The sequence below is a fragment of the Stigmatopora argus genome, chromosome 17 (genome assembly GCF_051989625.1).
Source record: "Stigmatopora argus isolate UIUO_Sarg chromosome 17, RoL_Sarg_1.0, whole genome shotgun sequence".
Taxonomy (NCBI): Eukaryota; Metazoa; Chordata; class Actinopteri; order Syngnathiformes; family Syngnathidae; genus Stigmatopora; species Stigmatopora argus.
The window spans coordinates 5,246,436-5,270,333 of NC_135403.1; the positions used below are offsets into that span (position 1 = coordinate 5,246,436).

Genomic DNA, 23,898 nt, shown 5'->3' on the forward strand with positions numbered 1-23,898 from the left:
CATCTCGATTAGCTCATATATTGCTTTAAGGTATCTAGCGCAGATATTTGTGAAATCTCTAGTTTAATAATATATTTCCCAAAATGCAACAGCGCTTCGTTCAATTCATTTAGCAGGCGGGGAAAGGAAAATCCACACTATAAGCGGATTTGACAAGTTTTCTCTATTTAAAAAGGATATCTTAGGTGGGACGTACGATAAAGAGCAACGGGACTCAACCATAATCATATTAAAATAATGGATTTTTTAGAGAAAAACATTATTTTCATTTCACATTGAACGCCTCTGGCCCACACGCGGTCATTTTTGGGAAGCTAACTAGCATCACTGTGGCGATGCCGACTGGCTCGCTGCTCATGTGGCAAAAGTACATAATAGTTTGACTTGTAGATGGTTCATGCTTGAGGTACAATGTCTGGATTTAACTTCGGGACGGGAACACTTGGTACCACCACCACCACTGTTGGTGGGGGATTTTCTTTCGGTGCAGCAACCAGGTAAATAGAAACCAATGCGGCTGAGATAACATTAGCATAGCATTAGTAGACAGCGTCCTTAAAAACATCACTTGCCTATATTCAAGACGCTGTACTATTTAGACGTCATTCTGTGTCATTTGCTTTTGACCTAAGATTTTTTTCTTTTTACCGTGGCTTTAAGTGCACCTGCGGCCAGTACCGGTGGCTTCTCGTTTGGCAACGCATTGGGTGCTACTGCTGCTGTCGCCCCTGCTACGACCACCAGCACAGCTACAGCTCTTGGACTAGGAGGAAGTCTTTTCGGGCAAAAACCAACCGGAGGGTTCTCATTTAACACTCCAGCCACTGGTATGTCACACAAGGCATAGTTGTGGATCAATCTAGGGAACTTTATGGTCAAACCGAACAGCTTCCTATGCACAATTGAGCAAGAAGTCCACCCTAACTGTATTTTTTGGTAAATAATTATGTTTATATAGGACCAAAGTGCTTCTGGCCAATCCAAAATATTAATAAATGCTAAAACTTCGACTTTGCAAAGAAGATAATTGATATATACACCATTATTTTGATATGTGACTAAAGAATTCACTGTTCACCCTTCAATGTTTACAAGGAAGGGGGGCCGGTTTAGACCCAAACGACAATTGTTGCGCTATTTAAAAAAATCAGTTTTGAAAAATTCTTTTTTAACAAATAAAAGATTGAGTTTACACACTTGGAGCAGGTGAATACATTCAATCACTCGTCTATTAGGACCCAATAGCCGTTTCTGGCCACCATAAAAAATTCCAACTCTCTACGTTGCACGGTTTGGACATACGTAGCAAAATAATCTTAACACACACACACACACACACCCATAAATCACGTTTAATAAGGATTATCGAAAATATCCGGCTTGGAAAAGAGTGATACATTGACGCCAAGTTTTTGAAAGGTAGTTTTCAATTATTAATGACATTTTTTTTCTAGAGAAAATGCTGAAAATGAAAAATCTTCAAGTAAAAGTTTAACAAGTGGTAATATAACATTTTAATACAGTACCTTGAAAAACTGGTTTATTTCACTATTTTAGATAAATTCATACATTTCCCATGTTTTCATAAAACCTGGTTAGAGCAAATAAAACAATTTTACCTTATTCTTTCATTCATTTTCCATCCTGCATCAGGTTTTTGCTTACCTGACCAACTTTGGGAAGTAGGCAGGGGACACCCTTCACTGGTTGCCAGAGAATCGCAGAACTTATGGAGACAAACAACCATTTATTGACATCCTTACACCTACACACAGTGTTCCACTAGCCTAGCATGTTTTTGGATGTGGGAGGAAACCGGAGTACACAGAGAAAGAAGATTTATTGCCGTGTGCAAGTGCGAACTCTCAGCACACATCGTGTTCAAACTTCGTCCATTGCATACGAGATTACAGTTCTATTCATATCATATTTTTATGTCAACGCCAACAGAATTAAATTTCAGGCATACAAAAAATATCTACATTACACAGTGTGGAGCGTTAGTTATGCTATATTGAGGTTCATAGTGAAAGACAAGGTTCTAAGAATAACCTTCTCTGAAATGCAATCTTCAAGGTTCAAAGGTGACACTTCATACATGAAAATTAGCTGGTTGCAGAATTTGTAAACAAAGCACAATAAGTTTACAGTTGGTGCCACAAAAGTGAGGGAAGGAAAAACGTTTCGACTTTATGCACCAAGTGAAAAGCTTATAGTTAGCGGTGAGCGTGCACTTCCATTGAACATGTACAAATTAGAGCACTTCATGTTATTTCTTATTATATTTAATATAGTTTTTTTATTTTTACTTAAGAAAGACCATTTATTGTATTTGAATAGGTGGTTTATTAGAATATGCTGTCATATTAGTGGTTAAATTGTTTTTTTAGAAAGAATTGACAATATCGCATATTGGCAATAATTTGTGAGACTATATTTCAAACTGGGATCAACGATAAGGCAAAATCCAAATTTTGCGGGATGAAAGACGCTTTTTATAGATGCTATTGGGCTAATAAAATTGATTTTTAACATATTTCTGATCTCATACCATTGTTATGCTTTTCCTATGAAGGCCATCCTAACTGAAGCATAAACTCAAATTATAACTGTAGTCACTTCAAATACGTTAAAACGTAACATATTATTTCCAAATGGCTACAATAACTTTTCAGATATTTAAAGTGACAACAAATCTATGGCAAATGTGATATTTAAACAAGAAACATGAAATCAAGGCAAATGATTTGCCACACCAACTGACAGTCTGTCACATCATTGACGCAAGTCAAAGATAAGCATTTTTTATAAATACGAAAAGTGAAAAGTGATATTTCATCTAGTTAAGGCTAAACTCATGTATAACATAAACTAATCTAGATGTAATTCTCTACTGGAAATAGTATCTGAAGCAATTACACATTTCTTCTGTTGTGCAGGTGCTGCTGCTCCCACTGCTGGACTAACATTAGGTAGACATGTTTCTTGAGTGGTTTTTGATCCTGTTCCTTTCAATGTCATTTTTAATACATATTCCAAATTTATAGAGAGACAGTATATGAAATGGAATTCCTGTGTGTGTCCAGGGGCCCCAGCTGCCACAACAGCCCCAACTGGCTTTGGTCTAACCTTCAACAAACCCACTGGCTCAGCTGCACCATTCTCCCTCACTGCTGCTACCACCACCCCCGCGTCTGTCCCTGGGGCAGGTTTAACATTCGGTTCCGTCTTGACATCGACCGCACCACAGCAGCCAGCAGCGACAGGGTTCGCGCTCGGGCTTGGGACCACAGCAACCACAGCAGCTGTACCAACTGTACCATCATTGGGCCCTGGTCTCTTTTCCAGTACGGTCACTACAGGTTAGCATACATGCAATGTCGGTACTCAGACATTTCGTCGAAAGACGTTTGGTCCCCGGATGTTTAGTCGACCGGACGTTTGGTAGAACGGACGTTTGGTAGAACGGACGTTTGGTAGAACGGACGTTTGGTAGAAAGGACGTTTGGTCGCCGGGTTGTTACTGTTGAAACCAGCTCTCAAAATTATAATCATGACAGAGAGAGTGAGTTTAATATCTAAATATCTAATATCAACAGTAAACTGTCATAATTTGACAGCGAGCGAACCCAGCGACCAAACGTCCGTTCTACCAAACGTCTGTTCTACCAAACGTCCGGTCGAGCAAGAGTCTGGTCGACCAAACGTCCGGTCGACCAAACGTCTTTCGACGAAACGTCCGGTCACGTGCAATATCTGTTGCAAAGTATTTATGTGATTCATAATGCCCATTTTCACTGTATGTTCCAGGTTTGGGTCAGCCAACTTTGGGAGGATTAGGAGGCGGATTAACATTAGGTTCTTTATTAAGTACTTCGACGGCAGCCCCAGCTCCCAGTATTGGCTTGGGTGGGATTGACTTCAGTACCTCCTCTGAAAAGAAGAGTGATGCCTTATCTGGAGCCACCGCCCAGTAAGTCATGTTGACCGGTACAATCGTCATTCCCTTGTTTGACCTTGAATTTAGTACTTGACAAGATGCACAAATAATTTGTGCATCTACTCAATTAGATGGCTAAATTGATAAATTGTCCCTGTTCCCCTGTCCTATTATATTAATTAACAGGATATAATTTACACTAAATGTTCTTCTTTAAAGGGACAGTAAAGCTTTAAAGGATGAGAACCTGCCTCCATTTATTTGTCAAGATGTTGACAATTTCCAGTAAGTGTACATCACAATCCAAAAATGTTTGCACGACGTCCAATCTAGATTATATGGCTTTTTTTTTTAACTCAAATTTTTTTTTTGTTTTTCCCCCAGAAAATTTGTCAAAGAGCAGAAACAGGTTCAGGAAGATATCAGCAGGATGTCATCTAAGGCAATATTCAAAGTCCAGGATGATATTAAGACCCTAAAGCAGCTTATTTCTGTCAGTGCCAGTGGTCTGCAGCGTCAGGCTTTGGCCATTGACAAGCTAAAACTGGAAACTGCACAGGTAGCTGAGAGACAAAAAAACATTTGGTCTCAGAAGGGCTCATTTAACCAGTGCCAGAAAGGACTATTCAAAACTGATTGCATTTTAAATTAATGAATTCCAAATGTCAACCCTCACTCTAAACTTCTTTTCACATTTTTGGTCACTTTAGGAACTTAAAAATGCTGACATAGCACTACGTACACAAAAGACCCCCCCTGGACTGCAGCATGAAAACACTGCTCCGTCAGAGTATGTATTCAATCACACTTTTCTTTGAATCTGTTTTATGTGAGGACATTTTTTTTAAATTTCCTTTTTTGTTTAGTTATTTCCGCTGCCTGATAGAGCAATTTGAGGTGCAACTGCAGCAATACCGACAGCAGATCGAAGAGCTGGAGAACCACCTAACCACACAAAGTAGTGGCTCTCACATCACACCCCAGGGTCAGGAAAAAAGTCACACATTGCATGATTTTTTAATTTTTTTATTCCCTAAGAACCTTTATATTAAAACAAAAAACATCCTGTTCTCAGACCTCACCATGGCTATGCAGAAGTTGTACCAGACGTTTGTTGCCCAGGCTGCCCAACTCCAATCTGTTCATGAGAATGTAAAGGTCAGCACAAACTGTATGAAATGACGTGTTCACCCTGATACTAAATTCTTTATGCAGACATCTGTAAAAATATGATTTGATTAAATTATGTTGCAAATTATTTAAATATGTTTATTTTTTTGTAAGCAAATTTTATACAACATTGTAAATAAATGATTTGCGCTTTGAAGTTAAATACACGAGTAGAGATGACCGATATGGGTTTTTCAGGCGTATCATCATTACCAACAAAGGGCACCGAATTGAAGCATAGTCGTGGCAAGTTTCAAATTGATTTCTTCATATCGGCTGGTCGGATTAAAAAATAAATACATTTTTTTAAAAAGAACAGTACCTATATACGCCAAATTGTCAAATATCACCTTCTATAAGCAGTTCTATTTTCTATTTATATTGTATTGTATGTAATTTAAAATTACATAATGTACTATACCTGGTTAAAAATAAATTAAATCATTTGAACTTGGTTCCTGCAGCTTCTTTAAAACTCTTAAAAGGCATTGAATTCATTTTCTTTAAAGTAAGGCATTGAAAAGTTTTACATTCAATTTTGAAGTTTTAAAAATTACGTTTTCAAGAGTTAAACAAAACTCCATTTATAGTCTCTTTTGGCACCAATACGGAGCAAATACAGAATTATAATTGTATAAATTTAACATTTTATGCATACAGTGACAACTAGAGGCACAAACAAAGTTGATCATTTTGTACTCTTTCACATTCCTCCAAGCTTCTTTGTTTGCTGGGAGCAATACGGAGCAGATCTCATTGGTTCTCGCAAGATTTCATGTAAATCTAACCAATGACACTGAAAAAAAAGATAACATTTTCCAGTAATTTTTCATTTGCATTCATTCATTTTCTGAGCCGCTTTTCCTCACGAGTCAGGTCAGGTACATCCTACTGGTTGCCAGCGAATTGTAGGATACTTTTCAATTTGCAAGTCTCTCCAAATTTTCTATTTTGTCTTAAGAATGAATCAGAAAGAATTAAGTGATGGGACTTCATGATTCTCTGTGTTTTAAAATGGGGCTTGACGTCATGTGTTTTGGTGTTAGCAATTACGTCATGTGCCCGGGTTTGTTTAATTGTGGTCGATTTCCTCTTGAATTTAGTTTCAAGCAGTCTTAAAAAGTCTTGGAAGCTTTGTAGTATTTGCATGACTTGTACCACAAATTGAGATTTGAGAATCAATAATGGTATAAGGACTTTTTCCCAGTTCATTTATATCACTGTGGTGCTCTCAGAAAGCAAAACAGACACTTTCCATCATGATTATTTTATTAGTATGGTTTCACTCTTGATAAAACAAGTAGTGTAACTTGAAATTGTTCTGCTTTTGTATTTTCAATGTATTTCGTGGTTTGTCTATAATCTTAATGTCTGCTGTTCTTTTTCCCCCAACGTTGTGTATTTTAGATTTTGAAGCACCAGTACCTCTCTTACCGCCGGGCGTTTTTGGAGGACTCGACTGACGTTTTTGAGTCCAAACGGGCGTCAAACAGGAAATGGCAAAGCACGCTGCGTGTGCCCACCGGTCCAGTCCCGTTCTCAAGTGTGCCAAATGCTGCAGCGGTTGCCATGGCAGCCACTCTGACCCAGCAACAGCAGCCGAACCCAGGTCTGACTGCCTACAAATTTTAGAATGTTCTCGGCTAGTTTTGGGGCGAGTCATTCATTGCATTTTATTTAATTTATAAATATGGTGATATTTAAGTCAAACTGAATGGAGGAAAAGAGATGTTCCTTGTAGGGAGGGAAAGAGGAGTGATGGAAAATATTTATTTTGACCTACTTTCACATCTGACACTATATAGGCTAGATTCATAATATCCAAGAATCTAAAGATTGAACTGATAACTCCACGTTATTTTATACTTGAATGAAGCCCACGCAATCAGTATTATGAGAATTTATTGCAATGTGTAGATATTTGGCCCATGAAAAAATGTGATTCTAGATGTAAACTCCATGTGTGGAAGCTGCTTTACTTACTAATTAAATGACTGATTTTGATACAGCTTTTGAAATAGGAAAATGAAGAATTTATTTTTAAATAATATTAAAACTGGTGGTTCCAAAGCAACCCATTTCTGCTCAACAGGGTAATAGGCAGCACTCTTTTAAGAGGCGAAAAAACTCATGGAAATGAGTAAATGTAGTCGTGATCATGCACTGTCAGTTATTCATTTTTCCATTGAAACCATATCAATATTTTAATCAAAATCCAGAAATGTATAATACAAGTAATCCTTTACTCTTAGTACACTATTATCATGTTTATACACTGACCAGTAATATTCCGCTGGCTAAGCACTTCACAGCACAACTTGACAAGCTAAACCACAGCAAGATTACTTGCACAATATGCCGGATAAGTATTTGTGTATAATTTATAGTGAAGAATCAGCAATCAAAGTAGGTTCTAGAGCAATATATCACCTGGGAATGGTTAAAAAGGGAGCACCAGGCCTCATTGGTCAACTACCTGATCAAATCGGGTTTTTTGTAAAAAAATCTGCAGCCAAAGCTTACAAATACGACTGAACATTGTACTACTCTGTCATCGAACTGTTACCCAGATGAGTGCTGTTCATTGATTTCAGTGTAAACGTTGCTATAGTTTTTCAGTGATGACCTTTACTTTAGTGACACAAAGCTGCTTTCTAATATTTTATTTTGTTACAAGAGCACTTTGACCACTGCGTATTTCATGATTTAATATCAACACTTTATGGTTTTGCTCATTTCTGTGAGGGCTAGGCTGCAACCTATACCAGCCAACTATGGCAGTATTTAGGGGACACCCTGAATTTGTCTGCCAGCCAATCGTAGGGCACAAGAAGTTTAACAACCTTTCACACTCATAGCTAAACATAATTTAGTGTTCAACCAGGCTACCATGCATGTTTTTGGGTTGTGGACTGAACCTTCGACCTCAGAACTGTTAGGTGGGCAAGAAAAACTACTACTCATCCTACCCCACCCATGTTAATTTATTTAGGGGCCAACATGAGACATGCAGTTAAAAAAGCCTACTCATTTTGGATTTAAACAACTAAATGAAACATTTTTCTTCATATTTCTTTTAATGGAACAATCATTTAAAAAATAGTCTATAACAAAACAAGTGAGTTTCCATGTCGCATGGGTGCTTTTGATATAACCATTTGATTATTTTTTTCTCTGAGAATATGGAAGTGTCTTAATATATCCCAAATGATAATATTGGTATAAACATTAACCATGCAATATTGATTACAGGGCATTAATTGGCTTCAGTCCATTTTCCAAGCGTTCACACACATTGTGTTGTCATTCACGTCAGGCATTTCCTCTGTATAGCTCTAATATGCTGCTTCTTTGAGTATTTAGTGTTTTTGAGGGTTAAAAGCGCTGCTAGCACACGGAAGTCAAATGCCTTGCCCCTCCCCTGGGATGTTTTGAATGGATTTACCGTAATGCTTAGAATGTGCGGGAAGGCTATTTTTAGGGTGAACATCCGCTGGGTTGATCGCAATAAGTAGCATGCCGGCAAGAAATAAAACCAGTGACTCAACCGGTCAGGGCCATACAAAAATTGAATTTAGTGCACAAACAAGACGCACCGACCGATTGGGCGCATCAACCATTTTAGAGAAAATTTTAGACTTAAGTGCGCCCTATAGGTGTGAAAATACGGTAGTTTTTATATTTAGGTATATTTGACTGACTACTAGTAACAACATATACTGCCAACAGAGTCCCACGCTTATGTTCTCACAATGTGCCGTTATTGCAGGATCTTTATATGAAAATATTTAAGACGGGTGATGCTATAGTTGCGTGACAGGTTACTACGCTCTTCATCTTGCCATTGTTGTGAGACAGGTTACTCTCTTCATCTCTCATAGGCATACAGCTCTTTGCACCAAGTTTGCAGTATTCCACTACAACTTTTCTGAAATGAAGAGTTCATATTTGACTCTTTGGTTTAATAATAGTATTCAGTATGTATCGACCTACCAGTATCTGTTTGTATGTCCAATGGAACCATGGACTGCTTGGAAATGTTGCCATTTTTTTTCTGGCCCCAAACATCTTCATGGCACCATGTGTGGAAGTTAGATGTACCAAATGACTCAGGACTACAAATGACAGCTTTTTGAGGGGCTAAATTGCGCTAAAAAAGTTGTTTTCCCTGTTTCTTTGCACTTGCTTGAAATTGAGATTAGTTATGGTTTGTTTTTTCATTACCAATACGTATTATAATGAAGGGCTCGGAATAATAATTTAAGATTAAGATCTTCCAATTGCAATATTGATAACCTACATTTAAAAACAAGAAAATCCTCACAGAAATACAAGATCCTCAGCAACCATTCAGTCAAAAATATACGAAACGCACATCAAATAATTTGCAGGCTGTAAAGAGCCACACAATCTTCAACAGGTCCAAATAACTCAACTGCAAAGGACAAGCAAGCTAGGTACTTTAAAAAGACAAATGAACGCAATGTGACATGCACATTCCTTGGATCACATAATGTTAAAAATGTAACAATTTCTGGAAACTATTTTAGGCTAAATTTTGTGAATGTAAATAATACATTTGTCGCTCAGTATGCAAGGTTAAATTGGGCCATAATAATAATAAAATAACAGTCAACAAAATGTCCACTATTAATTAGACCTAGGCCTTTAAAAAATATTGGATTGATGAGTACAGATCCCTAAAATATCCCAACCAAATTTCACTGATTTGTCGATAAATTACAGAGTACCTTTTTTAGTTAGCGACGTCACCAAGAAAACCAAAGTGAGTGATATCTTGGGCCCTCCCTGCACGCAGTCTGAAAACTACACAAGTTAAATTAACATGTTTATGGAAAAAATATCCTGAAACTTGCAGCTGTCAAGACACTTTCCTTCACATGGTTTTCAATGTCTGCCCTATAATGTATATCTTGGGATTGAGGTTGTTACCCGCTGTTTTGACTGGCCAGTTCACACCATACTTTGACTATTGTTGTTTAAATATCAAATTGAATTAGTTGTGTGGAAGCTTTTTGATCTTGTTTTCCCTTTGAGGCATCTTTACATGGGATGTGTTGTAAGCTATAGATTTAACATCACCCTCAAAATATTGCTTCAGTTCCACACAGGAGGCATTTTTGTTTGGGTTAGTAGCTGCTGTTTGTGCCTGCACTGTGTGAAGAAAAGGAGCTGAGGGCATAGTGACCCAGAATAAGGCTTCCAAGCTGATTAGCTGTCGTTTGTGAGGGTGTCGTATTCCCTGAGCAGGACTTGTAGGCCAGAAATGGTTAGTGATGTGTTTCTTTGGTTGAAAATAATAGCATTGATCGCTGATTAATCATTAAATGGAAATCGACTAATTGTGATCTTTTGGAGATTGATGGGAGCACCTATACGAAATAGATTTGGTTTATTGTATTTTTATGCTTAATATGGTTTGTTCAATGTTCTCACCTAAGGGCTGCAGGATGATTTTACATTCTGCTTAAATAAATGGTCTCAAAGTTTATGCATGGAATTTATTTTATAATCAAATAGTTGGCAGCCAGAGGAGTCAGGACAAAGTTGTACTTTGGTCATCTTTTTTAACATGTCTTCCTTTTGTAGTAGGCTTGACAATTACTTTGATTTTATGTAGTAACACTGGTACTTCTCAACAAGAGTGCAGTACAACTGTCTTTTGGCTTTTCAAGATTGTTGAAAAAGTCTTTTATTTTAGCTGTCCTCATTTTAACCCAGTCAAATGTGCATGAAATACACACGATAGCTGTAAACACTGTCGAACAGCAATCTATTTAATTGTTTAAACTACTGGTTAGAAAACATGCAATTACTTCAACTCTAACGTATCACTAAATAGTGAGTGTGTGGTTTAGAAGTTTACAGTAACTGGCAGCCCTGAGATGCCAATCTTTGTCTTATCACTTCAGTGCTTTGACATGTATTTAATCATATTTAACCGATGCCTGTTGATAGTGTATTTAATATATAATATGGTGTGCCTTTAAAAACATTATTCAATAACAGTGTGATGTTGTTTTTTTTAACAGGAGCTAGTTCATTCACTCTGAAATCTTGAATCTTTGGAAACTTTTCAAATGCAGTAGCAGATAGTAGTAATTTTACAATTATGTTCTAAACTTGTTTGTGTCTGTAAATTGATTTGCTTATCAATTTGACAATAAAACGTTTTTTAAACAAAGAAAACCGTTGTCCTGGTTTATTTTCAACTGAGGCTAATTCATTAGATTTTGATGCCATAGACGGAGGCGAAAAAGACAAGTTTTGGAGTGAAAGAACTAGCCACATTTTTTTTAATCATTTTGTGCAATTGCAAACTAATGTGTAACTTTCAAAGTCAAACACTCCCCAAGTCATACAATTGATCTTGAATTATCTTTAGGAATTTTTTTGCCACAAATCTTAAATTGAGTAATGTGACGTCACACCCATACCTAAAATGTTTGATCTTTTCTGTTGCTTATTGTGTTTTCTGATTCCAACACAATGGAGTGTTAATGTGAATAGAACTAAAATTCAAGCGTACTGTGACATGAGTACCTTCTCACGCCAATTTATGATACAAATATGTATTATTACAGTCCATAAATGACCAAAAACTGACTAACAGATCTTTAGTTTTGCCATTACATACGATTAAGGTTTGAGTATGAGTAGTTTTTTTCAATAATTCACTTAAGACATCTTGCAATGATAAAGAATAGAGGGGTAAAACAAGTTTTTACATTAATTACGGTACTTTGTGCATATTTCAAAGTGGAAAATGTTCAGGTTTATGAGTATTTTTGTGATGATTTGTTTAGTAAAAGGAGGTGGTCTATCAAAAGCACGCTTTAAATGGAGTAAAGAATCTCTCCGTGTGCCATAGGGACCCAGGCATCCTTGGGTGGAGGGTTTGGCAACCCCTTTGCCACAGCAGTGGGCACTAATTTGGGCTCGACCACTTTGGGAGGTATTGCCTATGCTTTTGTTTTTTTTCTAAAAGTTTGGTAGTCTGGGGTTGCAGTGAGTGTTGACTCTAAGCTTGGCTTGTCACATTCGTCTGTATGCAGCTTGTGCGTTCACATCACTGGAAACCTCCATCTTTGCTTGTGTTCTTATGCACGTTTGACAGCTGTGGACTTTCCGCAATTTCAAAAGCATGCCCCAGACCAAAAAAAACTAACCTAAGTGGCCAGTTTGAATGCAGAGTCTAAACATTTTTTCTTTTCCTCTTTTTGAACTTTGCCATGCTATGTGCTGTCAGTACAGTCCATGTTAGCTTGTGCAGGCTCACCTAGTTTAATTAAACTGCGCCAGGGTCTGACTGACTCTCGTCTCACTCTCCCACAGGTTTTGGTGCAGGGCCAGGATTTGGTGGGGTGGGGCCTGGGGGTTCCTCTTTTGCCTTCACCTCCACCACTAAGCCCACAGGAGGCAGTCTGAGTGCAGGTACATGTTGATTGTAACACCCTAAGCATGATTTGCATGGATGAAGGAATAGATCTGTGTGTATGTTATTGATGCCCCCCTTCCCATCAGTTTCAAAATACAGTGGTACCCTGAGATACGAGCGTATGACAAGATTCTCGTAACTCGAGCGGAAGTTTCCCATTGAAATGAATGGGAAACAAATTAATTCGTTCCAACTCTCTGAAAAAAACACCAAAAACAGGATATTGGATTGAAAAAAATGTTTTATTTCTTATAATTTGCCATATATTGACAAAGTAATAAATAACGAGTGGTTTGATAGTAATAATGTGTTTAATAGGAGTAAAATTAGACACATTTCGCGGAGGGTAGACAGCGGCATGCGGGGGGCGGGGGCTGTTCGGGGGGGGCTTTATCCACGGCAACAATGCACTCGTAAACGAACAAACAAATTTGAATTAACTTGGATAACTATATACAGACACTCAACGTTTAATGTAACTTCAAACAAAACTAAATTCTAATCAAACAAAACTAAATTCTAATCTACGGGTTGATACCACCTGGACGCTCCGCCGAAGTCTTCAAAACGAACGCATCAAGAGTTGTTTTTGTCTATCCTTCAAAATATTTCGATAATGTCGCATACAAATGTCATCACAATAGGATAATGCACGACCACTTGCCAACGAGAAATAGTCTTTAAAGAACGATCGCGGGAGCATCTTTCCTTAGAAAGAATAACAGGAAATACAATAGTTGAGCTTACCCACGTATTGATTGTGGGTAATGAAGTTTTATTCTGAGAAAGGTTGCCATTGCCTATGGGTGTTGTGTGCACGAGTATACTTCATTACCCAGAAAGCCCTCTTTTTGCCCGCGCGTTGTGCGTTTCCTGGTCGTATGAGAATTAATCGTTCCGTGCTCGTAGATATTGTTATACACGAAAGATATGCAAAAAAGACCTGGCTTGGTCGCATCACGAAATTTTGATCGCATGACGGGCGAATTATTCCATCGAAATTTCCCTCGTAAGACGAGAATTTTGTATGACGAGCGGTCGTATGACGAGGTACCACGGTAGTTGAAATGCTTAAACTTGTTTGCAAATGGATTGAACTTCAGATAAAGTTCTTTAATGTGTTTGAAAATTAGGCTAGTTTTTTTCACAGACATACAGTCGTACCTCTACTCACGAAATTAATTGGTCCCAGAACTGTTTTCCTAAGTTGAAAATGTCGTAAGTAGAGCAGTACTTTATATGTAAACTCTAATTCGTTACATGGTCCTTACACAACTCTTAACTAAACCCTTTAAAATTGGTCAGTGTCCCAATTTTGTATGAAAGATGTGACAAACACAAGAAAATTATTTATTTATCTCTTAAAATGAGTAACAAGCAGACATAATCTATCCATTTTGAAATGCAGGGAAACAAGAGGAAGCTAACTAGGCAACAGAGAGCAAACGAACACATGAACACACATCTCATAAACGCAACATTAAGAATTCGAACAAAAACTTTAACATTAAACAACAAACATTGACGTTTTATTTTTTTGGGCAGAATATAATTTTTCACCCATTTCTTACCTTTTTGGATTTAACTTGCCCTTCTGCAGTGCTGGTTGACGGATGTTTTGAAAAAAAATGTCGTCAAAGTGGGCGATAGCACGACTTGTGAACACTTTTTCTGGATGTTTTTTTCCATGAAGACAACGTTTGTGAAATTTCTGGAGCATTTTGTATTTTTGCTGTTGGAATGCTCGCTGCTTCCTCCTCATCCGCCTTCTCGTTATTCCTCCTGTATTGCCGAGTGTTCGTACAATACATGTAACTAAACTCGGCAGAGTTTGTTTTTATGCCCCTCTGTCTTGCTGACCACTTCTTTTCATTCGCACTGTTAATTTTTTGGGGAGGGATGATGATAACAGAAGCAACTGCTTTATCCACATGGAAAAACTCAACAAAAAACTCCCGTCAGGACTCCGTGATGACGAACGGTGGTCAAAAGTACATTAGAAAATCTTGAAACACGGATAGCGATTGTTGAGAGACAGCCAATGAGAGCCCAGTAGAGTGTCGCGAGGTTCTAAAGTGAGAATCAATGAATCCGCAACAATTTCAAAATAAAATAACGGATAAGGAAATGCATTTACTTTTTGGGGGATTTCATAACTTGGATATTTTTCATATCTCGAGGCACTCATTTGCATGTAAAAATCTTTCGTAACCTGTAAATTTCGTACCGGCAGTTTCACCTGGCAGCCTAGCACGGGTTGCAGGGTGCAGCTAGCTCTCTAGACCTATGATGCTTTTTAGGTTAAATGTGCTTCTTATTGTCTGATAGCAAATTAACTATCAAATGTTTATATACTACAGTAAATTTTCACAGGTGGTCCGTCGGCTGAGTGGTTAGTGCATCAGCCTCACAGTGGGAGACTTGGGTTCAAATCCAGGTCGGTCCACCTGTGTGGAGTTTGCATGTTCTCCCCGGGCCTGTGTGGGTGTTCACCCGGTACCCTGGGTTCCTCCCACATTCCAAAGACATGCATGTTAGGCTGATTGGACGCTCTAAATTGCCCTAGGTATTGGTGTGAGTATGAATGGTTGTCCGTCTGCTTGTGCCCTGCCATTGGCTGGCCACCAATTCAGGGTGTCCACCGCCTCTGGCCCAAAGTCAGCTGGGATAGGCTCCAACACCCCCCACGACCCTAGTGAGGATAAAATGGTACACTTGCACCGGTTAAAATGTTTTTTTGTAAACTTTCCATTCTCTGTCTAGGTTTTGGTGCTACCAACAACTCAGGCTTTAACTTCAGTAACCCTGGCATCAATCCCTCAGCAGGACTGACCTTTGGCGTGTCCAACCCGCCTGCGACCGGTTTCGGCACCACTGCACCGTTGCTGCAGCTAAAGAAGCCCCCTGCCGGTAACAAACGGGGCAAGAGATAAAAGACCCAAAGAAGTTTATATTTTGTGCATTTTTTAAAGCCTGATTTCCCAAAAGAATACAAATACTGGACACATTTTAGGGGTGCTTAAGCACTGGAAATGTTCTAGTTTTCCTATCCATAATTTCCCACTGCCTTCCATTCCATTCTATTTTAACTAAGATCTGTAGTCTAATAGGTCTGTTTATTACCCAAAGTGCCAAACACTGGGAATTCCCGTTTAGGGAAAATGATCATTACTCATATAAACATCATATAAATACCATCTTTGAGGTAGGACCAAATTCATTTTAGACATTCACTTTAGTTTAATGATACACATTAACTTGCATTGCTTTTGGGAAGGTCAGCTGTAGCTTATAAAGTTTGAGCAATTCTTGTCAAAGTTTGGTGACATTGCCCCGATCGCCGTCCAGAGAATTTAATTAGGATTAATAGATTTTTTTTTTAAAGCCTCAATAGTTGAATGCTCGGGAGTTCAGCTAGGCATAGTACTTTTATTTTTGTAAGAGGTACAGTGATGGGTGAAAATCATTGTTAGTCATTGACTCTTGAGAAGTTGTTTTTGTTTCAATTTATCATTGGTCAAACTGCAGTGCAAGTCTCAAGGTAATCAAAACTTAGAGATGCATTGTTCAGTGTTTTCATGCAAATGTTTCTGTGCTTATTCAGTTCCATGTGCACAGTTAAAAGTTTTCTTTGTATTGTTTTATTTTTGTCAATTCATCAATGGTTTAATGTTGTACTTTTATTTTTCAATCACTATCTGTACACGTATTTTGAAAAAGTTGTTTGATAATAAACTTTCATATATGATGTTTTGACTGTTTGTGGCATGTGAAATGTTTGTGAATGAAGTTTATCGCGGATATATTCAATTATCATTTTGCAACCCTTTTAAATAGGTAATTTGGGTGTAAAAATAAATTTTGATTTAAAAAAACTCGAAACCTACAGGCAAATATTCTGCAATACTGAGAATGTGTGGGAAAAAATACAAAATTATCATTTTTGGGTTATTTTTTTCGCTATCAGAATTGTGGATAAACATTTGATAAAATTTAACCATTCGTTCAAATGAGTGGTTTTACACAATATGGAAATTGTTTGCTAAATGCAGTACTCACCGTGCCGCCAGGGGGAGACATTGCGCCAGACAGAAAGTGACGAAGATTAATTTGCGAAAAAAAAGTTTGGTCCGTTGCTAGGAAACCGTGCTGCAAATGGCCGGTTAATGTAGCAAAAAGAAAACCTCTTCACCCCAAAGATTTATAAACGTATCGTTATCCTGTCAAGATTTCCAGCTCAACTACACACGAGGTAAAATATACGTTCACAGAGTTTTCTATATTGAAACATTATAGGCACCTGCCGTACTTACCAAAAATCATTTTAAATGCTTAGTGTTTTTGTTATTGTTGGTTAAAGTCATTATTTTTACATAACATCTGCAGTAGGCGTGATTATTCACTCTACGAATTCATTCTAAAGTTGTCGACAGCTTAAAATATTAGCGAAAACGGCTGTTTATAATCAATCACCAGAGCTAATCAAGATAGGTCGACGCGACCGTGACATCACCGACGATTTATTGTTAATCAAGGTGTTCGTAATATTGATTGATTTTTGGATATGCTACCTAATGAATGCCACTCTATTCATTTCAAGTGTTCCTCGCGTAGCAGTACCACGCTTCAAGTAAGTTATGGATGCACGCTTCGGTGCGTTAAATTGTGTTATCTCGCGGTGGTTGTGGTTCATTGGAATACAATTGTGTTTGCAGCCATGCCTCCACCGGAGACGATGTTCTGTTCCCAGCAAATAAACATCCCGGCGGGACTTCCGGAAGTTTTGAAGAATTTTTCTAAAGCAGCCATCCGAACTCAGCCCAAAGACCTGTTAGTGTGGTCTGCAGCGTGAGTGTCTTACTTTTTGATAGCAACGTCCCAAATGCTCTCTCAATGAAGACATTTTTTAAATCAATTCAGAATGCACACCACCTACTGCCATTGTTGGCTGCATACCTATCAACCTCGGCCAATTGCTCCCCTTATTAATGATTACAATTCCCCTTATTAAGCAATAATAAAAACGTACAAATGCAACCCGAACATATTTACTCACATAGGGCGCACTTAAAAGTCTAACATTGTCTCCAAAGTAGACGGGTGCCCAATCATCTCATCTCATTTTCTGAACCGCTTTATCCTCACTAGGGTTGTGGGGGGTGCTGGAGCCAATCCTAGCAGACTTCGGGCCAGAGGTGGGGCACACCCCGAATTGGTGGCCAGCCAATCGCAGGGCACAAGGAGACAAACAACCATTCACGCTCACACTCATACTTAGGGGCACTTTAGAGTGTCCAATCAGCCTACCATGCATGTCTTTGGAATGTGGGAGGAAACTGGAGTACCCAGAGGAAACCCACGCAGGCCCGGGGAGAACATGCAAACTCCACACAGGTGGACCAACCCGGATTTGAACCCAGGACTTTAGCCGCCAGGCTGCCTGAGCCAAAAGTAAAATACTAAAAACAAAAACATTTACAAGGTGCTCTGGCATTCAAGATGTGCTAATACAATAGTAACAAACCACCAAACTGGGATAGAGTCCGAACATCTGGAGCAGGAGTGCTCAAAGATCTACTTTTCAAGGAGCCAACTTTGCACGATCTACCCATTTTTTCCAGGCCCCTGACAAAGCTCAGCAGTTATATGCTGATTATATATATATACCTGATGCCAGCAAGACCCAAAATAGTGCAGGCAGGTAGTTATCATGCTTGGACTCGCGATAGCGATGTTTCCCCAACTCAAGTTCCATGTAAATTTTTACTACAAATTCACTCCTTGGATCGAATCTCTCATGCGATCTACCAATAGTAGTTTCACGATCGACGTATTGAGCACCACTGATCTGGAGCTTCATTTTAATATCTGGTAGCTAGGACATGTCGCTGCAATGATCAACCTCTTGGCTGCATTGAATATGTTAGCTGGCCAATTTCACTTTGATTTGGTTTTTTTTAGAACTCTGACAAAATGTAAGATATGAATCACTTGAGTTTATTGATTGTTTTTTTATGTGGAAAGTAAGAGATGTCTGGACTTTATTGATATGCCTCTTGAAGGCTAAAATCAAAATACCTAGTTGAAATTCTCTCCAAAAGAACCAAGTCTAAATTTAATGATGTTAGGCGTATTTTGCGAGTTCAAATACTGTATGATATTCTTGGAGATTTTTCTGCCAATTAACTGATGTAAAAAATGAATTACAGTATGTGAAACACATTTTTTGTTCAATGGAATATCAATAAAAGAGTTAATTAACCCTATTTTTTTAATCACATCACATCTGGCCTGACTGACATCAATAAATGATCAAAACTTGCATTTGAATTGTCTAGCTTACAACAGCTGATCACCTTGTGATCACCTTGCATACACCAAAATCACCTCCGATTTCCCCTAATCACAAACAGATCTGATTTATAATAACAACAGTAATAATTCAGCCAGTCCTTTATTACCTCATGAGGTGGTAATAATGTGATTTTTTTGTACTAATCCTGGGTTCATATTTCACAGCTACTTTGAGGCATTGGCTAAAGGAGAGACTCTGCCTGTCAAGGATAGGCTGGAACTGAATTTTGGCAACCAGAATAAAGATGCGATGTTGACTCCAGGCCTGTTGAAGACGCTTCACAAACAGGTAGGTTGATATTGTATCTATTATACTGATGAACGTGTCAGACTTAGCTTTTGTTAGAGTGCAAAATATAAATTTGTACTGTACATTTCCAATCTTCTGATTACGGTTGGACTCTTACTGACCATATTTAGTATTAGTCATTACCTCAGTGATACTACCTACCCCATGTGCACCATTTAGGGTTTAATGCAGCATGAAATTATCTTGTTTCTTCTTCACAATGCATATATTGCCGTACTGCCCTATGTATCATTTTATTTTTCTGCTCCAATGTGTACTGTAGCTTTCTACTGCGGAAACATGTGGCAGAGAGGATTTGCAGGACAAATGGAAGGCATTGTGTCTGCCCATGGAACAGCTGGAGGACATGTTGATACTGGGAAACTTTGACATGGAGATCAGTTGGATGCAGTTTTTCGCACTGGGCTGCAGTGCTCTGGGAGATGTGAGCTTATTTACATTTTATTTTATTTGAATAATTTAAAGAGGGTTATACATACATTTAAAAAAAACTTTGGAGCTAAAAGGCTACACTGGATGCCTCATGGTGTAGTGCTTCACTCGCCTGATTTTGCTGCGGGCAGGCGTGGGCTCGATTCCCGCTTGTGGCGGTATGATTGTGAGTTTGTATGGTCGTGGTGCCCTATGGCTGACTGGCGACCAGTCTAGGGTGTAGTCTGCCTTTTGCCCAAAGACAGCTGGCTTAGGCTCCAGCAACCTCTGCAACCCTTTTGAGGATGTGTGGTATAGAAGATGAATGAATGAAAGGCTACACTGCAAGTGAAGAGTAACTTATTGCAGTCAGGGCGAGCATTTGCAGGTAATCCTCACTATGACGCTGACACTGAGAGACAGTAAATTTCAAGCTTGAAGAAATCTCGTGAATGGTGTCTTCAGTGACAATTACGTTGTGGAAAAGATAAAAGTAGATGTTATTCCACACCTTGACCACATGGGTCCAGTAAAGCTATGTATTCACCATGCTGTGCTGTGTGTTCCAACCTCGAATGTATATTGTCGTTTTCAAGTCTCTCAAGACCTCCCTCAAGGTCGCCTGTGAGATCCTGACCGAAGATGAGGAGGGAGGAGCCGCGAGGATCCCTTTTGAGATATTTTCACTACTGTGCACGTACCTTGCTCACCTGGACCCGGATATGCCACGGGGCCACGTCGACGGCTTCCTCACAAGCCTGGAGCCACAAGTGTAGGTTCATTCTGTGTATATACATTCATTCATTTTCTGAACCTCTTATCGTCACAAGGGTGCTGGAGCCTATTCCAGCTAACTAGGGGCACCAAGCGGGGACACCCTGAATCGGTGGCCAGTCAATCACAGGGCAGAAGGAGACGGACAACCATTCACGCTCACACACATGTATACTATACATATTTATATATAGTGTGTCAGCCTCACAATTCTGAGATCAAGGGTTCGATCCCCGGACCCGGACCTTCTGTTTGGAGTTTGCATGTTCTCCCCGAGCTTGCGTGGGTTTTCTCCGGGAACTCCGTGTCTCCTCCCACATCCTAAAAACATGCAGCGTAGGCTGGTTGAACAATATAATTGCCCCTAGGTATGAGTTGTGAGCATGAATGGTTGTCCGTCTCCTTGTGCTCTGCGATTGGCCACCAATTCAGGGTGTCCGCCTGGTCCCCGAAATCAGCTGGTAGAGGCTCCAGCATCCCTTGCAACCCTTGTGGGGATAAACGATATAGGGAAAAATATATATAGATATATGTGTGTGTGTGTGTGTATATATGTATATATGTGTTTGTGTGTGTGTACATGTATATATAGATGTATGTGTGTGTATATATGTGTGCGTGCGCGCGATTGCTTGGGGGTACAGGCCCTGAGCCAGCCACCCTAAACCCTAAAGGGGACAATTGATATACTACAGTAGACGATAAATGGATGCATAGAGGGTAGTAATCATAAATGTGAAAATATATATGCCCAATATTGTCGAGTGGTTTTTCAACTCTACAACTGAAAATTCTGTCCTCTGGTCTAAACAACTCCCAGTCCCTTAGGGAGTTGAACCTGCAGCCAAAGTTGGCATTGTGAGTCCTGATGCGATGCTTTCTCAGTCCTGAAAACAAAAGGCAGAATGGATTACCATGTAGTCCCCACCCACCTCACGGAGTTAGTACATTAGTGGAAAGGAAGAAAAACTCAACAAAATGACAGCATTCCATTAATAAATAGTTTGAGCAAGTAGTCCTTCTAGCACATTACTCCAAATTGTTCCCAATTACGAATTAACATTATTAGGATTGGCAGGCTCAGTGAGGCTTTATCCAACTAACACTGTTCTGTTTAAAGTCAGGTTAGAGCGTTTTAATGAACAGCAACAGACGGAATTAAACTGTCAAATGGACTTCATTGCATTTTGCCTTTCTCTACTGGCAAATAAGCATGTTATAGACAATTTTCGTGATGTAAACATAACAGAAAATCTGTCAGTTTGCTTTCAAGGTTGAAAAGCACACATACTACACTCGGTACACTTTTTTATAATGACCTTGAGTTTTTAGAAAGTTAAAACATGAAGTAATCCATTAATTCTATGTCCACTAGCAACCCTTGTAAACATTGTAAACCACCTCTTGCTTTTTATTTAATTAATATTTTAAATGTTTTCATAACATTTTTGAAATACCGTCAATCGTTATAAAATCAAATTAACAAAGTACTGTGAGGATTTGCTAAATCTTTTGCTGAAAGAGGTCGTGTATCTGCTAAGGAAGAAACTACTAGTTTGATGAGAATCCACAGGAATTAGTTTCCAGGCAGTATGAAACAGTTCATCCACCGGAAGCATAAGCACTCCACCCTACTATTGCGTAGTCACCCTCCCTGGACCAGAAAATAGCATGATTCATAAACAGATGACAAAAGAATATAAACATGCTTTTCTATACATTTTTCCCTGCCTTTGTTACTAGTTCAACTGTGGCAAAGGTCTGCTCTAAACTCAATGAACTCAAAGCAATAATTTATAAACAGTTCAAAAGCTGTCATTGTATCTATGAAATTATTTGTATTAAAACATAAAGGACAAAAAATGCTTCTACAGATCAAGATAAAAAAAAATCAAAACAAGAACTTTGTCCAAAAACGTTTTAGTGGAGTTGCTCTATTGTGCCTAGATTTTAGAAAGCATGACATCATGGTAAAGATTTAGCGGTTTAGGAATCTTGGCTTTAGTGAGGACTTTGTTGCTCAACAAAGTGGTGGTTGTGTAACATGACGTACGATTGAGGCTACATGTATCTTACAGAGAAGAGTTTTTGTAGAGAAATACATTCAGTATTGCTGAAAATAATCGGATATATTGATTCAGCAGACAGCTATTTACTTATGTCTTAGTAAGGTATATTTGCGTTTCTATACTTGTCACACTAATTTTGGGGAGTCAAAGTCAACTTGTGCCAGTGAATGTTTATATATTTACACATATATACATATATATGTATATATACATATATGTGTATATATACATATGCACACATATATACGCGTATATATATACATATACACACATACACACACACAATCACATGCACATACACACACACATGCATGTACACGTACACACACGCACATGCACATGCACATACACATGCACATTCACATACGCATACATGTGTATGTGCACGTACACATACACATTAATATACACACACAATCACATACACACATACACACATACACACATACACACATGCACACGCACACATATTATGGGAAGTGGATTTTAAATGCTGGCAAGTCACGTCATTTGATGCAAGTTACATCTGAGCACTGCTATATTCATAGTAATAGACCATGTATATAAACTTGCACATTCACATTATCTCAGTTGTTTTTAATTTCCATATTTTTTAAATATCACACTGACATTTAAAAAGCTTTGTGTATGCTATTAATAGTGACTGAATTATCATAGGGGCTAAATGTAGGTTCATGTTAAAAAAAAAGTTTTGTATTGCAGGAAAGTGCAGCACGGGATGATCAAACCTCTTGACTTCATCCATCGGGAGGATATACAGCCACCTTGTAACTCATCAGACTAAAATTGGGCAAAATTGTGCCATGATATGAGTAATATGCAAACACCTCGCTCCATATGCTGAATGACATTCAGCTAAAAAGAATTCTTAACTGAGGTAAGTACATCTGGATGACTTGATATCTGAGAGCAACTCCTATAAGTACTGGTTTTAACTGTCAGTCAAGCACAACACCTCCTGCTTCCCTTTTTACCTTATTGAACATACGGACATCATGGCCAAAGAAGATGCTTAATTTATCACTGGTACAGCACTAATGCTCATTTATTCAACAATTAAACAGTAATTTCCATGAACTCAATAATATTGAGCTGTTGACATGGATGTTATCGCTCGCTCTTATGTCCACACGAGGTGATAGTTTGCAATTATGTACTGTATAATTATTTTTTATTCAGCTTCAGGAAGATGCTAACAATAAATTATGATACAGGTATATGTGTTGGCTACATTGGTTTGAGACACATGACCAAACATCACTAAGAAATAATATAATTACTAAGTGTCGTTGTAGACTGATTGAAATGGCTTCATTACTGTCTAAATTGCTGCCAGTGGAACATTAGACTTGTCTTTGTTCACTTGGCAGCTCAATTGAATTAAATGGCC

The 23,898-nt window shown here is 38.5% G+C and overlaps 2 protein-coding genes across 4 annotated transcripts; both read left to right on the plus strand.

Moving 5' to 3' along the window:
• The first annotated feature begins 68 nt into the window (after positions 1–68).
• nup58 (nucleoporin 58) lies at positions 69–16,317 on the plus strand. 3 transcript variants are annotated; one of them, XM_077624449.1, is made up of 14 exons: positions 69–497; positions 661–827; positions 2,940–2,972; positions 3,087–3,362; positions 3,811–3,973; positions 4,160–4,225; positions 4,325–4,499; positions 4,651–4,730; positions 4,807–4,925; positions 5,016–5,098; positions 6,518–6,719; positions 12,003–12,086; positions 12,467–12,565; positions 15,333–16,317. In XM_077624449.1, the coding sequence occupies exons 1-14, from the start codon at positions 412–414 to the stop codon at positions 15,500–15,502; spliced, it is 1,803 nt and encodes a 600-aa protein (XP_077480575.1). In that variant the 5' UTR covers positions 69–411; the 3' UTR covers positions 15,503–16,317. The 3 variants fall into 3 exon arrangements, with proteins under 3 accessions (XP_077480575.1, XP_077480576.1, XP_077480577.1); XM_077624450.1 differs by lacking the exon at positions 12,003–12,086; XM_077624451.1 differs by lacking the exons at positions 12,003–12,086; positions 12,467–12,565.
• Positions 16,318–16,684: 367 nt separating this feature from the next.
• Positions 16,685–23,725, plus strand: ropn1l (rhophilin associated tail protein 1-like). Its single transcript, XM_077624728.1, has 7 exons — positions 16,685–16,821; positions 17,170–17,199; positions 17,285–17,417; positions 19,089–19,212; positions 19,496–19,657; positions 20,241–20,416; positions 23,211–23,725. The coding sequence occupies exons 3-7, from the start codon at positions 17,287–17,289 to the stop codon at positions 23,290–23,292; spliced, it is 675 nt and encodes a 224-aa protein (XP_077480854.1). The 5' UTR covers positions 16,685–16,821; positions 17,170–17,199; positions 17,285–17,286; the 3' UTR covers positions 23,293–23,725.
• Positions 23,726–23,898: the final 173 nt, after the last annotated feature.